Genomic DNA, 16280 nt, shown 5'->3' with positions numbered 1-16280 from the left:
TTTTGGAATTCTAATTTGTTCATTGGTTCGAAAAGTTTATGCCTATTACTACTGGTTTGTAATTTTTTTTTTAATTTTGGAATTATGATTTTTTTCCGTTGTTGGTTTTGTAATTGAGGTTTTAATTTGCAATTTATCTGAATTGAACCTCAATATCCTTTCCATTTCTTTATTTACTAACTGCCTCATACTAGTGAAAGATGAACATAATGATATGGGTTAGGGACGGAGGGAGCTTAGGGCAAGGGGGGCATTGAGTCACCCTGAAATTTTAAAAATTTTCAGGGGGCATAGTGAATTTTTTAAAAATAAATATCTTGTAGGATAATTTACACTTTAGTATTTAATATTTTATGAAGTATACAATTTAATTCATATATTATCAAAATCAAATAAATTAGTTTCTCATTTTATAATCTATTAATAAAATAGTTCAAACCATATCGTTAAAGCAGGTTTTAATTCAAGGGCAGAACTACTCGGAGATAAGGGGCCATGCCCTGCACATGTTTCTAAAATTAAAAAATTATCCATAATTTGATGTATTTTTTTTAAAAAAATTACTATTTACCATCTACAATTTTTAAAATTAAGATTTTAGTGTTTTTTTACAAAATTATTGTTTGTCCCTCCGATAGTTTTATCTTTGTGTAAATTCATTTCATAGTTTAATTTTGATATCTTAATATTTTATAGTTTTATTTTAGTCTCTATATTTTTATAAAAATTTCATTTGTTTCTTATTAATATTTATTCTCTCCCCTTAAATGATAGATTCCTAGTTCCACCTTTGTTTCAATTGAAATAATTAAATTTCTATCATTTTGATGAAACTAACAACTTAATCGTTATATTTTCAAAACCAAATAAGGTAGTTTCTCACTTTTTAAAATATATATATCCATTAGACATATGTGAGTGTGATAAAACATATATAAAATTAGGATGGTTAAAATAACTTTTTTATATTTTTTTAATTAAATTTGCTTTTCATTATTGTTTTGAAAAAAATAAATTTGAGATAAATTAGACAAGTTTTTAAATTTTAGGCCATCATAGTAATTCATAAGATAAAACATTTATTATATTTTTGAATTAATAACGGTCCTATTTAATTTTTGACAAGTCAATTTTGTTAAAAAAAATTAAGATGTTTAATTTTATTATCATAGATTAATTATAACAACGTATTAACTTATGTGAAAAATTTTAATTTATTTAATAAATAACATATTTTAGTTGGACTCTCTAAACTAAATTGCTAGTTCCGTCGCTGATTTGGGTTATGCACATTACAGCAAGAGAGTTAGGACAGTTAGTGGAGACCCCATACACGAGAAAAACGGAGAGAGAGAGAGAGAGAGAGAGAGAGAGAGAGAGAGAGAGAGAGAGAGAGAGAGAGAGAGAGAGAGAGAGACTAAATATTATGCTTTCCAAAATATTATGTTTTTTAAAATATAGGAATTAATTAATTAGTTTCACTAAAATAAAATAATTAAATAGTAGTGTTTTTTAAAATATAAGGATTAATTAATTAGTTTCCTTAAAATAGAAAAACTAAATAGTAATTTAATTTGGATTAAATATGAAAAATTTAACTGATAGACTAAATAGTTTAATTAAAGTAAAATATAAAGACTAAATAATATATTTTTTAAAATACAGAGATTAAACAATTAATTTTTATCTAAATAAAGAGATTAAATAATAATTTTTCTTAAAAAGAAAATAAGAATTTGCAAAAGGATGAAAAACCCATGAAAATGAAGAAGATAAAATCAAGGAAGAAGCAACAATAAAATAATAGACATAGAAGAAAAAAAACCTTTATAGCATAAGAGATATAGAAGAAAAAGAACCTTTATAGTATAGTTATTAAACTCAAATCAAATTGATTGAGTAAATCGGCTCTTAAATTAGTTTGATTTGTAATTGAACTAGATAAGAATGTAATCCGATTTAATCCAGTCGACTCGGTTGAATTGATATGACCCAAATTGTGGTTGGTTTAATTATTTAATAAAATTTTTATTTTTTTAATTTTTTAAAACTTTTATTTTTTTAATTTTTTAAAAATTTTAGTATAGAAAATTAAACTCAAAATATCATAAAAAGTCTTTAAAATTAAAATAAATTGAACTAACTTGATAGCTATATATTTTTTATTTCAATATATTTATTTTTTAATATGCACTTAATATTTCATAAATATTTATAAAAAAATTTTATGCATTATATTACGTAAATATTTTTATATAAAATTTAAAAATATTATTAAAATTTATTAAATGGAACTTAATAAATATTAAAGTTTTATTTTAAATAATTAAAATTTAATTAATTATATTTATTTATATTAATAGGTGTTATATTTAATTAATTTTAATTAATTTATATATTTAATTAATTTTTAATAACTCAATGATTAAAACATTGATTCACTAATTGAATTACTAACCTATTCACTAATTGAATTACTAACCTATTCACTCAATCTCTTCGTCGAGTTAATATCCAGGCCGAATTTAATACCACTGCTTTGTAGGCTACCAAACCCCTACTCTAATTATTGTAATCCAAAGAACACAAATCAAACTACAGCTGAGATCTGCCCTCGAAATTTCAAAGGTCTCCTTAAACACCAAAAGGCATGCACCAATCACGAATGGACACATCTAACATGTTCAAGCAGTTCCAATTTTCATGTCGCTAAAATAGTTGCAAAGCTCCCTCGCCTTCTCAATATTCCCCTATAATAAATGAAGCATGCACTAAACCTCTGCAAAAAGATATCTCACAAATTAAGTCTGACACCAGTCACTTGGACACCCAACAGACATTAAGTAGACCTCCACATATATTAATCACCTGACATTTCCATGATTATAGGTACTAATCAGAAGACGCCACATGTTTTTCATCACCATACCTCCAAGATGGTATAAATGCCTCTTTAAACAGCTTCACAAGGTAACAACAGATTCTAACTGAGAAAAGCTCGTCTTCTCTCTCTGAAAATACCAAGGGAAGAACCTTGATTCAAATATTAGATGGGGAAGAGCGTCCCTCAAATCTATCTTCAATTCGTTAACTTACATCAAAGGCTTCTCGCTGGAGAACCCTCTTTCGATTCTAACCTCCTTCTATCTCGCAGGCTCCATGTATTTGTGCTCACAACTTTCCAACCACATCAAATATCACAACACAAGTTTCTCCCCATAGATTGAATAGACAAATTTCTTTCTCTTCACGAATACAAACCCAACTTTCAAAATTTCCAAGCACTACCTTGTTGTCACTTTTTCTTCACGGTTTGCCATTGCTTCCCGTAGCGCCGCCCTTGGAAAAAAAAAAAATTGATAGTCGACCTTAGCTATGGAATGTGTATTAAGCCTTTGTTATCTTTCTTTCTAATTTGTTGGAAAAAAAAAAATCATTTTCTGTCAAGAGATGAGATGAGAAAACAAAAAACTTTGCAACCAAACCAAAGAATTGTTAGAGATTCATCAACCCTTCTCTCTATTTGAATATTAGGAAGAGGATTAGGGATTTTTAGGTATAACTCTCTTAGAACACATCGTTTGACTGTTTTTCTAAAACCAATTAATTATGTTTTTAGCATGGCATGCTTTCAACTCCAGTTAAAAAAGTTCAATATCAACAATAATAATTGTTTAGTCTTAGAACCTATTTATATTATATTTTATATATATATATATATATATTCACATTTTAATAAAATTATTAAAGTCTAAAAAATAAAAAATAATTTAATCTTTTCCTTTGATCAGGAATATATTTTCTCCAAATGTTAGAAAATGTAGAAAATATTTTTCGTGGAACAAATAGTCTTAATATCACTAAAGACTTAAAAAAATGATAAGTTCAGGAGGGAATATATATATATATATATATATATATATATATATATATATATATATATATTCAATTACTTTTTTTGACAGAATTCTTTCACGCACATTTCATGGTGAGCGCTCAATGCGAATAAAATTGATCATTCAAGGGCTCGAAATCGTAAATGTTCAAGAACCAAAATATCCTTTTTGCCTAAAATTTAAGGAGAAGTACATCCAGGCATTTCAGGTTGGCAAGTTATCACAAGAAAATTCTTTTGTATACTGATCTTTATCAAGAACTGTGAGCAAAATAACTAATACATGAGTATTGAACAAGAGAAGCAAAATAAATTGCCAAGAAAACCATCATCGAGACCTTCAAACATGATAAGAAGAATTGGACATAGCAAGCAAGCACAAATACACGTTTTAATACAAAGTTGACATCGAAGAAACTGTCCTACAAATCTTCACCACCACCACCACACACCCCACCACCTCTCCCCATCCCCCTCCCCCCCCACCCCCCGCCGGGCTCTTCTCTTTTTAATGCCTCCAAGTTGTAGCACTTATAATACTATTGTAGACAGCTTCCCAATCTAATGTTGAGCATGTGCATAATTTAAGGTCACTCGATGGGCAACACGGAGAACTTCACATCTCAAATTCTTGTCCTAGAGCCAGCAAAAACCTCCCCATCGGCTAGCTCCACTGTATTGGTGCATCTTTTTAAAATTGCATCATTCTCAAATCTTATCAACTAATTCCATCAAAACTTTCAGAGGTATTAATTGATGCTGTAGTGCTATGTAAGAAATGAACAGTTGTGAACTTTCACAGATGGATGTAAACAATCAGTTGTTTAAATTTCAAATCAGAGTGACTAACTAGTCTACTTAAATTCAGAGGACTGCTTATTCTCTGAACACATCAACATGTTGCTGCCAGGAACCTGGACTGCTCCATGACCATAACGGTCACTCAAGGATCCAAATTCTGATTCATCATCATCACTATCAATATGTTTTGGAGTCACACGGTTCTGATAACTTCTGCGCTGAACAAGAAAGACATTGAAGTAATAACTAACCAACTCTTCCCTCTTCTTTCTAGGAAAGTACTTTCTCGAATCATCCCAGAAGCACTTGTCTAGAGATGGGGGATTTAATCTCACCATATTCTTAAATCGTATTTCTTCTTCGGCAGTCCATCTGAGTGAAATTTCCTCACCCATGTGATCAAATCTCCAGCGATAGAACACGAGGCCTAGTTCAAGTTTCAATTTCATCCTGTTTTCAGCAATGTGAAATCTGACACATTCAACAGACCCCTGAAGCTGACAACCACAAAAGTCGGGTCTTCCCTTCCCAATAGAATCGGTTTCAACTGGGGCATTATGGTCTCCATTGAAAGGCCATACTTGTGTGCCTAGCCATCTAGGGTCACTCTCAGAAACAATGCCAGTCCATTTAGGGACTTCAGCTTGGAAACGAGGACCCACTAAAACATGCCTCTGTATTTGCTCATCCCCAGATGGGCTGAGTGTGGTTTTCACAGCAGATAAATCATCATCCACAAGTGGTTGCTCCTTTAGGCCATCCTCAAACTCTGTCTTCGGAGGACTTATCAATTGGCTTTGAGCAGCACATGAATTGCAACAAGAGCATAAACGAGATTTCACTGAAGTAGGAAGCCGCTCACTGCATCTTAACTTCTCTGCAGACTGGTCACTGGAAGAAGTAACATCCTCATACATGGATGGATGCATCTTGTGATTGTTCTGAAGCAAGTTTAAATTGTTTTCATAAGAGAACATGACCACAATAACTTTTATTTGGACTTCTTTTCCAACTACTAAAACTCATGTCAGTATCCATTTACTTATATTTGATACACAAATGTGTTGAAGGAAATTTTTGAAGGGCTGGGCCTGGTCAATGAACTAGGCCCAGCCTTCTTGGCCAGGTCAGTGAGCTTTTTAGATACATGACAAATGTGTCGAAGGCCAAGCAAAGCATTGATACACATGGCCAATATGTATTTGAAAGACATGTGCCGTAGCAATGGAAATTGCCAAGGTAAGGAGGCAGCCACGGGGGCAGAGGAAAAGGAAGCAGGTGCTAAATGTTCTTATATATGTGTATACTTTTGAAAAAATTTAATTTTAGTTATTGGCCCTATCCAAAATAATTTATATTATCTTATCATAACTTAGGTAACATAAAATACTCAACTCAACTCAACTAAGCCTTTATCCCAAAAATTTGGGGTCGACTATATGGATTTGTTTTCCCCACTCTAAACGATTTTGGGTTAAATCCTCAGAAATGTATAATACTTCAAGGTCATGTTGTACTACTCTCCTCCAAGTCAATTTAGGTCTACCACTTTTTTCTTTCTATCCTCTAACCTAATGTGCTCTACTTGTCTAACTAGAGCCTCCGTATGTCTACGCTTCACATGACCAAACCACCTCAATCTCCCTTCTCTCAACTTATCCTCAATTGGCACCACTCCTACTTTTTCTCTAATACTCTCATTTTAGGTAACATAAAATATTAGAACTATTTATGTTTTATTATATATTCTATAAATTTTTATAGTATTGGCAAGCTCAAAAAAAAAATCTAGCTTAACTACACTCTATTAGACATTTTTTGAATACATAACATTGACCCATTCAAAATATATAAACAATGAGTGTAATTAGTCATCTACTCATCTTTTCGAATTACTTTTATACATAACATTGGCCCCTAAAAAAAAAATTCTGACTTTGCCTCTAGGTGGCCAAGGGCCTGAACCGAGCCAGGACCAGCACAAAATCAATGGTTCCAAGCGTGAATCAGGGCTTGAACTGACTATAGGGGGCTAGTTAGGGGCCCCCTCTTGAGGAACCAGAACTGGACTGGAACCAACAGTTCAAACTGCCAGTCCGGCAAATTCAAACCACTTCTACCAAGGTTTACATGTAAGGGATGCACCACCAAGGTAACAACTATTAATTAGCTAAGATATAGCATCTATGTAAGTCTAACTTATCACATTTATGAGCAGGAGCATATGACTTTTAAAAATTATGTGTAGAATTTATGTTTTATAAATATGCCCTCAATTATTTATCTTTATCCCAACTCAATTGCTGAAATTGCTCCCATCATATAGAGTTAGTGTTTTTATAAAATTACCCCACTCAATTACTTCTCTTTGATGTCTCATGGTGCATATTATTTGCAGTTGATGTTGTCTTAATAATGAAACTAGTGAAGGAGTTAACAAAAATTAGAGTTGTGGAGAAGGACTCCTAGAAACAAGAGTTTTAGGCTAAGCATAAATAAGACGGAATACGTGTACTGTGAGTTAAACGTTCATAGAAGGAATTAGATGGAGTTTATGTACCAAAATGTCCTGCTGGCATTGAGATTCTGGACTAAAATGCGCTTTTCAAAAAAATCATCATTTTAGATGTTGAAAAAAAGCAATTTGTAATAAGTTCTTCTTATGACTAAAACATATTAAATTTAATTTTACATCAATTTTTAATATCATCTAACTAACATATTTAGAAAAATAATTTTTTTCAACAACAATTTTAACAGTAATGCCAAATAAGCCCGAATAAATAAATATGTAACTCATAGGATCAAAATAGAATGGATGAAATGGAGTACAATGGTTATGCTATGCAAACATAGGATCCCTGACAAAATGAAATGCAAGTTCTATAAAATTATAGTCAAACCAGCTACGTTGTATTGTATATGAATGAATGTTGAGCATCTAAAATACAATATATCCATCAAATGACTCTGGTAGAAAAAAAGATGATTATATGGATGTCGGTAACATGATAATGAATAAGTATAGGAATGACCACATCTCCCAAAGAGTGAATGTAGCATGCATTGGAGAAAAAATGAGAGTGTCGATTAAAATAGTTTGATCATGTCTAACATTAAGTATCAAATGCTCCAGTACAGAAGTGATATGTTAGTGTTGAAAGAAGTGAAAAGGAAAAATGGAGACCTAAAATGACAGAGGGAAGTAGCATTAAAAAAAATTCTCATTTTTTGGATATTGATGCATAATTGGTTTCAAACACAACTGAATGGTGAAAAATAATCCATATAGCTTACCACAAGTAGTTAGGGATTATAGCTTAATTGTTGTTGTTGTATACAAAAAATATATATATATATATGTGTGTGTAGGGGTGAGCATTCGGTTCAAACCGAACCGAACCGAACCGAATCGAATTAAATTACAAAAATCAAACCGTAAATTTTAGAAACCGAACCGTTCTATTTTGGTTCGATTCGGTTCGGTTTAAACCGATCGGTTTGATTTTTTATTGATTTTTGAATTTAGACTTTCAAGTTATTTGGTCTAATTTTAAGTTTGGTTTGAACCTAATAACCATTAATCAATGAAATTAAACAATTAATATATATAAATTAAATATAATTCATAAATTTTTCATAAAAATAAATCAATTCAAAAATTGATTCGGTTCGATGTAATTTGATTTGACTATATAAATTACTATTCGGTTCGGTTCGGTTCGGTTCGGTTTAACCGATTTTTTTCTCTTCAAAACCGAACTGAACCGAAATAACCGAAATTTTTATAATTTAAAACCGAACCAAACCGAACCGATTTAATTTTAAAACCGAACCGATTGAACCGAATTGACTCGGTTCGGTTCGATTTTTCGGTTTGAACCGAATTCTGCTCAGCCCTGTGTGTGTGTGTGTGTGTGTGTGTGTGTGTGTGTGTTATGTGCATCACCCCCACCAATAAAATTTTCTAGATCTTTACAGCTTATATAGATTGTTTAACCAGGATTTCAAATAGTAGATATAATGCAATCTTCATAAAAACCTATTAGAAAACGAAAGGAATTTCTTAATATTTATAGCCTTAATTTTGAAAGTACGCATTCCAAAACAATTCAAATGTCAAGCAAGCTTGGAATGAAAATATCTTACATTTTAAACCAATGCTAATATATGACAATTCAAAAGGGTGAAAACAACTTCTAATAAACAACAGCTTTTGCTATGTTTTACTAGTCTATAAACATATCTATCTATCTAAACATTTTATAGCATATAACTGTGCATGGCCGTACATTTTCATTCTTTTGTCTGACTTCATTTATCAGTACTGAGGCATATTCTTCTTATTGGTTTGAGAAAGTGATCTAACTAGGTTTTTTTAAAGGCAGAGCTTCTACAACAAATCAATCAATTAGGTTTCCACGGAAGATGAGATCATCTATAGTGGATCTTAGCTATTTTCAGAACTTGACTGAGGATAACAACATATCTGTTGGATGTTGACTTGAATCAACACTAGACAATTAAACAACTAAATTGAGCCTTGACTAATAAATCTAGGCAAGAATGAACAAAAATTGAGAATCCAGGAAAATAAGATAGAAAAGTTGGCTAGCACTCCACACAAAATGAAAGAACCTAAGGCATAGATAAAACCTACTGAACTTACTGCTTTATGCAACCATTCAGCCCTTTGGATCCCCATAGGGTTCACACTCACACTCATCCCTCTAAATGTTTTCAAAGCCTTTAGAACGTAAATCCCATGCATAAAGTCCTTTTGAAATTCTACAATTACACCCCACTTCCCAAGTGCGATTTGTAAGTATGAAATGACATATACGTTTCATGATGATTATGAGAATGAAAAATCACAATATATTACAAATGGATTAAAGCAAAGTTGTCAAGTGCACATCAGGCTCCAGGTGCAACATGCTCAAAGCATAGTGCCTCTAACACCCAAAGGCGTGCACTGTCACTAAGGTGCGTGCCTCAGATGGTGCAAGGTACACACCTAGGCATTTCATTGATACATTTGTGGCTTTTCTCTTATTAATTATGAAGATCAAATCTCCATCATTTGATCCACTTTATAAGTAATCTTACCATAAGCTCATCCACACCAAATCACATAATTAAGAAAAAAAGATAGAAATGACAGACTTAAAGATCAAATTGAATGTCGAAAGCTTAGGGCTTTTATTTTCTTCCTTGAACAAATAAGCAAGATTGAGCTTACCAAATCAATTTCCTCTTAGATGATGAGGATGAAGTTGAGTTTGAAGACAATAATTTAACTTGTGGTATGGTTGCTAAAGCTACTAGAATCGAAGAGAATGTCTATTAGCACAGAAGTGAAAAAAGACAAAAATGATCTACCTATATCCACTCCGTGTTAGGCCTAAGGAAATGGCAAAACCATCATCTTTTAATTTGAGAGCCAAAACTCTTTTAGTACTTAGAGATAAGGATGAAGAAGAGATTAATGAGTAGCCTTTATTACTCAACTAAGCCTTTATCCAAAAAATTTGGGGTCGATTATATGGATTCTCTTTCTCTACTCTAAACGATTTTGGGTTAAATCCTCGAAAATGTGTAATGCTTCTAGGTCATGTTGTACTACTCTCCCCTAAGTCAGTTTAGGTCTACCCCTTGTTTTCTTTCTATTCTCCACCCTAATGTACTCAACTTGTCTAACTAGAGTCTCCGTATGTCTATGCTTCACATGACCAAACCACCTCAATCTCTCTTCTCTTAACTTATTCTCAATTGGTACCATTCCTTCCTTTTCTCTAATACTCTCATTACGGATTTTATCTAGTCTAGTATGGCCACTCATCCACCTTAACATTTTCATCTCCGCAACTCTTATCTTAGACACATACGACTCCTTCAATGCTCAACACTCACTACCATATAACATGGCCGGTCATATGGCTGTACAGTAAAATTTTCCTTTCAACTTATTGGAAATCTTGCAATCACATAAAACTCTCGTGACACATCTCCACTTCAACCATCCGACTTTAATCCTATGATTAACATCCTCCTCACATCCCCCATCTACTTGAAGGACTGAGTCGAGATACTTAAACTGATTACTTTAGGACAGTATCACTCCATCCAAACTAACTACTTCCCTATCACCAGTTCGGTCTTCACTGAATTTGCAATGCATGTATTCTGTCTTCGTTCTACTTAACTTAAAGCCTTTTGACTCTAGAGTACTTCTTCAAAGCTCTAGCTTTCTATTAACTCCTTGCGTCTCATCTATCAAAACTATATCATCCGCAAATATCACACATCAAATGATACTCTCTTGTATATGTTTCGTTAATCCATCTAAAACTAATGTAAAAAGGTAAGGGCTTACAGCGGAACCTTGATGTAATCAAACTGAGATAGGAAAATCTCGTGTCCCCTCCCACTGTGCGCACAATAGTAGTTACTCCTTCATAAGTGTCTTTCAACACTTGTATGTACCTAATAGATACCCTCTTTTGTTCTAACACTATCTATAAGACATCTCTTGGAACATTATCATAAGCCTTCTCCAAACCATGTGTAAATCTTTCCTCGCATCTCTATATTTCTCCATCAAGCTTCTGATGAGAAAGATCGCTTGCATAGTTGAACGACTAGGCATAAAGCCAAATTGATTGGGAGAGATAAAAGTATCATGACGTAGTCAATGTTCCACAACTCTCTCCCACAACTTCATAGTATGGCTCATAAGTTTAATTCCCCTACAGTTTGAGCAACTCTGTATGTCTCCCTTATTTTTAAAAATAGGTACTAAAATACTCCTCAATTCATCAGGCATTTTCTTTGAATTTAGAATTTTATTAAACAATTTAATTAACCATGCCACTTCCATATCTCCCAAACACTTCCACACTTCAATTGGTATTCCATCGAGTCCATAGGCTTTATCCACTTTCATTCTCTTAAGTGCTTCCTTTACTTCTAAAATCTAATCCTTCTAGTATAATTCACATTCTTTCTACTGCTCTGTAGTCTATATTACCATTTTGACTATTATTAAAAAGATCATACAAATAATTTCTTCATCTTTTTTTAATGTCCTCATCTTTCACCAACACTTTTTCTTTTTTATCCTTAAAGCACCTAACTTAATTGAGATCTTGACATTTCTTCTCTCCTCCTTGCTAATCTATAAATATTTTTCTCCCCTTCTTTAGTTCTAAGTTTCTCATATAACTTTTCAAAGGCATGCGCTCTTGCTTGACTAACTGCCTTTTTTTGCTTCTTTCTTTGCTATCTTGTACTGTTCATATGCCTCGTTATTATCACACTTAGGTAATTTCTTATATCATTCTCTCTTTCTTTTCACAACCTTTTGTACTTCCTCATTCCACCACCGTCTCTCTTTTGAGAGTGGTCCATGTCCTTTAGACTCTTCAAGTACTTTTCTAGCTACTTCTCTAATCTTTAATGCCATTTGTATCCACATATCATTGGCCTCCACATCTAGCTTCCATGCTTCGGACTCGAGAAGCTCATTTTCGAACTTCACTTGCTTTACTTCTTTGAAGTCCCACCACTTTGCTCGAGCTACACTATTTCTTCTAACCTTACTTGAATTGTTCCTAAACTTGACATCCAAGACCACCAACCGATGTTAACTTGTTAAAGCCTCTCCCGGAATGACCTTACAATCCTTGCATAGAGCTCTATTTGTCTTTTAGTTAAGAGGAAGTCAATTTGGCTTATATGTTGCCCACTTTTGAAAGTCACTAAATGTGACTCTCTTTTTATAAAGTAAGTATTTGCTAGTATTAGGTCGTATGTCATAACAAAATTCAGAATATTTTTTCCCTCCTCATTTCAGTTACCAAATCCAAAACCTCCATGAACATTCTCATAGCCTTGCCTATCACTTCCTACATGTCCATTCAAATCTCCACCGATGAAAACATTCTCTTCATTCGGTATGCTTTACATTAGATTATCCATATCTTTCCAAAACCTTTATTTACTCTCACTATCTAGTCCTATTTGTAGGGAATAAGCACTAACTACATTTATTGTTTCTCTTTCTAGTACTAGTTTTACTAATATAATTCTATCCCCTACTCTTTCACAGGTATTACAGCATCTTTCAACGTCATGTCTATGATTATGCCCACACCGTTCTTATTTCTTTCCTTTCCAATAAATCACAGTTTGTACCCTGAATTACCCACTTCCTTACTTTTCTCTCCTACTCATTTAGTCTCCTGAATGCAAGCAATATTCACCCTTCTCCTTTTCCAGGTATCCACAAGCTTCATTAATTTTCCTATAAGTGATCCAATATTCTAAGTACCAACCCTTATTCTTCCCCTATCGTGTTCCTTCCTAATTGATCTCCTTCTATGATATCTTCTATTGTTCTCTATGCCTATCTGGTGTTCTATTCTACTATCTGTCGTATGGACTAACTTCTTTACCCACACCCGTCAATGATGTGGGAACCCTAACATCACACCCGGGCGTCGGCATGGCGCGTCGCTTTTAGTGAACGCCCTACACCCTTGCATATTTCTCACTACACCCGGGCTCCGATGTAGCGCATCATAAGTAGAAGGCGCCCCAACGTTTATATCATTTGAATCCATATAATAAAATGTGACGAAATTTTTACGCTGGTGCAACCAGCGTAAAAAATTTCGTCACACCTTATGATATGGATTCAAATAAAATAATACATAAATAAAATAAAAATATGGATTTAATTTAGAACTAATAAAGCCATAACATTGATAATTTAATTATGTTTAACTTATCATAGTTAGTATTTTCATTTATTTTTATTATTAATATTAATAATATTGTTTGATTTTGTTTGCTCAATTATTGAGAAAGAAATTTAAAATGCGTATAGTACAAGTAGATCTATTATATTTTATTAAGTTTTGAAAATAAACATAATAAGAAAAGAAAAGAAATTAAAAAGAAAACAAACTAAGGATCAACAAAAAACCAATAAAGTACATAGCACCATCCTTCTCTCTCACGTCTTCTTCTCCTAGTCAACTTCCCTACCCACTATGAACATCACCAACGAGACTCAAACCACTCTCGGACGCTGGCAAAACAGCTGATCAATCCAACAAGCTTAGGCACGAGAGAAGATGGGATTAACGGTGGCTTTGGGCAGCTTCACGATGGATTTTACATGGAGGATTAACAAATGGCGATCGTAAGCTACGAGCCATCTCCAACCATCAGAACACGGCCTTGAAACGTGTCATGGCCATGTCCCGGCATTTCCGTCTTGGAAGGGAAACACTAATGATTGGTATTTCTGTGCTTCACATATCCCTCTCTATTTTTTTCCTTATCATACAACAACTTCTGTAGCAGTTTCTTTTTGTGAAATGTGAAGTTTGATAAATATTTTATAATCTTCTATATCTTTTAAGTTCACTATATTTTGAATGCATTTTTTCCCTTCAGTAACCACCTAAAGAATAAACATTATATGAAATACAAAAAATTAACATTTTATTAGGCCAAAATTAAAATTCTAGATCTAGCTTCACCAAATGGCTTTAGGTAAAAAGGAACTTTTAACAACAAAATTAATGCATTTAAGATGAAAAAACGTAAATAACAGAAGCACAAATGTACAAATGTACCTGCAAAAGAGTTCGTTCAGAGTTTGAATCAAAATGCCTTTTGTGCAGAAGAGCATCTCGTGCCCTGACAGCCTGGACCCATAACTCACTGCCTTTAAAGTCCTTCAACTTAGACAATGATGATCTTACCCCATTTGAAGGATCATCAGGACATTTTGCAATTTGAGTTACCCAGTTCAGCATTGTTGGTAGTGATTCTCGTTTTCTCTTCCGTGAATAAAAAAAGTTGTTCCCAATTGCAGGATCCAATATCACAACACCATCATCATCATTGTTAGAATGAATTTCCTTATAATCAGGGAAATTTCCATCATCAGTATGCTTATTTCCAACACCATTGCATACTTTAAGTACATCTTTGGTATCCAAAAGACCTTTTTTACACTTCAAGACATCCACATGAATGTTTTTGCCATTTTTCTTATGTTTAACATTCTTCCCATTTGGATATCCTTGGGACAACAAACTTCTAAACTCTGTCTCTAATTCCATTGATATACAGCTGAAATTCCCATCAGAGTGACACTGCCCATTTCCCAATCTCCCATCTCTAAAGCCTCCCCTTAACCATCTTTCCAAGTCATACAAGTACTTAAAATATACTAATTTAACTGAAGTTGAAACTCCAATATCCAACCCTAGCTCTTTTACCACAAAGGTCCAGAAACCATTTACCAAATCAAAGCCACCTCTCTTTCTCACCACCTGGAAAAGTTTAAATAAATCCAGCGATTGCCCATCAGCGAGCAATGCAGGAATAGGCCTAATGCATCCCCTAGCAGCAGCCTCATTGGAAAAAACTGAAAGAACCTTATCAAACAGGCATCTTAGTTTCACTTCATAATCATCATCAGTCTCATGAACAGCATTGCGATCCTTCACATCATGATTAGCATCAGAGCAACAAACATCACCCTTATATCCATTGATAATATCAGCACAATCTAAAGAAGACCCATTTGCTAACATCGACCATCCTGCCATGAACCTACTTTGTTTATATATCTTTTATTGTTCTTTTTCTTTTCCTTTTCTTTTATCTTCTCAGCTTAATGCCCTAGTAATCACAAATCAACAAGAAAGAAAACAGAACAAACAATAAAAGAGCACAAAGTTATCTTCTTTTACTCTGTATTCACAAGTTAATATAAGCAATAAAATCAAGAAATGAACAGAGGAATAGCTACAAAAGAACTAAAAGTTGACATGAATCTTGAAATCAAGGTGGCATGGCATGCTATCATGAGGGGAAAGAAGGTTGGCAGACTGTAGCCCTATTTCGTTTTCAAGATTTTTACCTCATTTTTTCTGGGTCTTGAATTGGATTTGTTTTGCTTGGTTATCTGCCTTGAAGAGAAGATATAAAGACAGAACACAAGAAAGAGAGAACGATTAGAAATTGAAGAGGGTTTGGATTCTTGAAAAGAAAATGATTAGTGGATGCCAGCGCAGAGCAATTGAAATATGTTGGATTGGGATCTAACTCAACATAGAGAGACAGAAGAGAGAATTTAGGATTAGGGTCTCAATTCTCACGAATAATTAAGATTATAAATGGACGAGAAAAAAAATTAACATTATAAATGGTAATTAAAACCACAAACCAACAAAATATATATATATATATATATATATATAAACTTTACATTACAAAGGGGAAACGAAAACAAAAAGCTCTCCTTATTTGCTAGAAGGCTTTGGATTAAATTGGAAAAAAAAAAAAAAAAGTTGACCATGAAAAAAATTGACCACAATGTTAAAAAAAGTTAAAAATATTATAATAAAAATAGGGTAAATTTTAGCTGTCATCCATCAATTTAAGGCTAGATAAGAGTATAATCTATAAACTTTAATGTATAACATAAAACTCTTTAAAAAAAAATTTGAATAACAATAAAACCATTCTAACCTATTAATATCAATTTTCTTATTATAAA

The 16280-nt window shown here is 33.0% G+C and overlaps 1 protein-coding gene across 2 annotated transcripts; it reads right to left on the bottom strand.

Annotated features, from left to right (window-relative positions):
* Positions 1–4113: 4113 nt before the first annotated feature.
* LOC110648825 (AT-rich interactive domain-containing protein 2) lies at positions 4114–15948 on the bottom strand. 2 transcript variants are annotated; one of them, XM_058153675.1, is made up of 3 exons: positions 15642–15948; positions 14344–15400; positions 4114–5637 (listed from the first exon to the last, which is right to left on the bottom strand). In XM_058153675.1, exons 2-3 carry the CDS (start codon positions 15325–15327, stop codon positions 4750–4752), a joined length of 1872 nt encoding a protein of 623 aa, XP_058009658.1. In that variant the 5' UTR covers positions 15328–15400; positions 15642–15948; the 3' UTR covers positions 4114–4749. The 2 variants fall into 2 exon arrangements, with proteins under 2 accessions (XP_058009658.1, XP_058009659.1); XM_058153676.1 differs by having other exon boundaries at positions 14344–15948.
* Between the last annotated feature and the right edge of the window lie 332 nt (positions 15949–16280).

This window comes from Hevea brasiliensis, chromosome 9 (assembly GCF_030052815.1).
Source record: "Hevea brasiliensis isolate MT/VB/25A 57/8 chromosome 9, ASM3005281v1, whole genome shotgun sequence".
NCBI classification, from domain to species: domain Eukaryota; kingdom Viridiplantae; phylum Streptophyta; class Magnoliopsida; order Malpighiales; family Euphorbiaceae; genus Hevea; species Hevea brasiliensis.
This window is presented reverse-complemented; position numbering and strand designations above follow the sequence as displayed.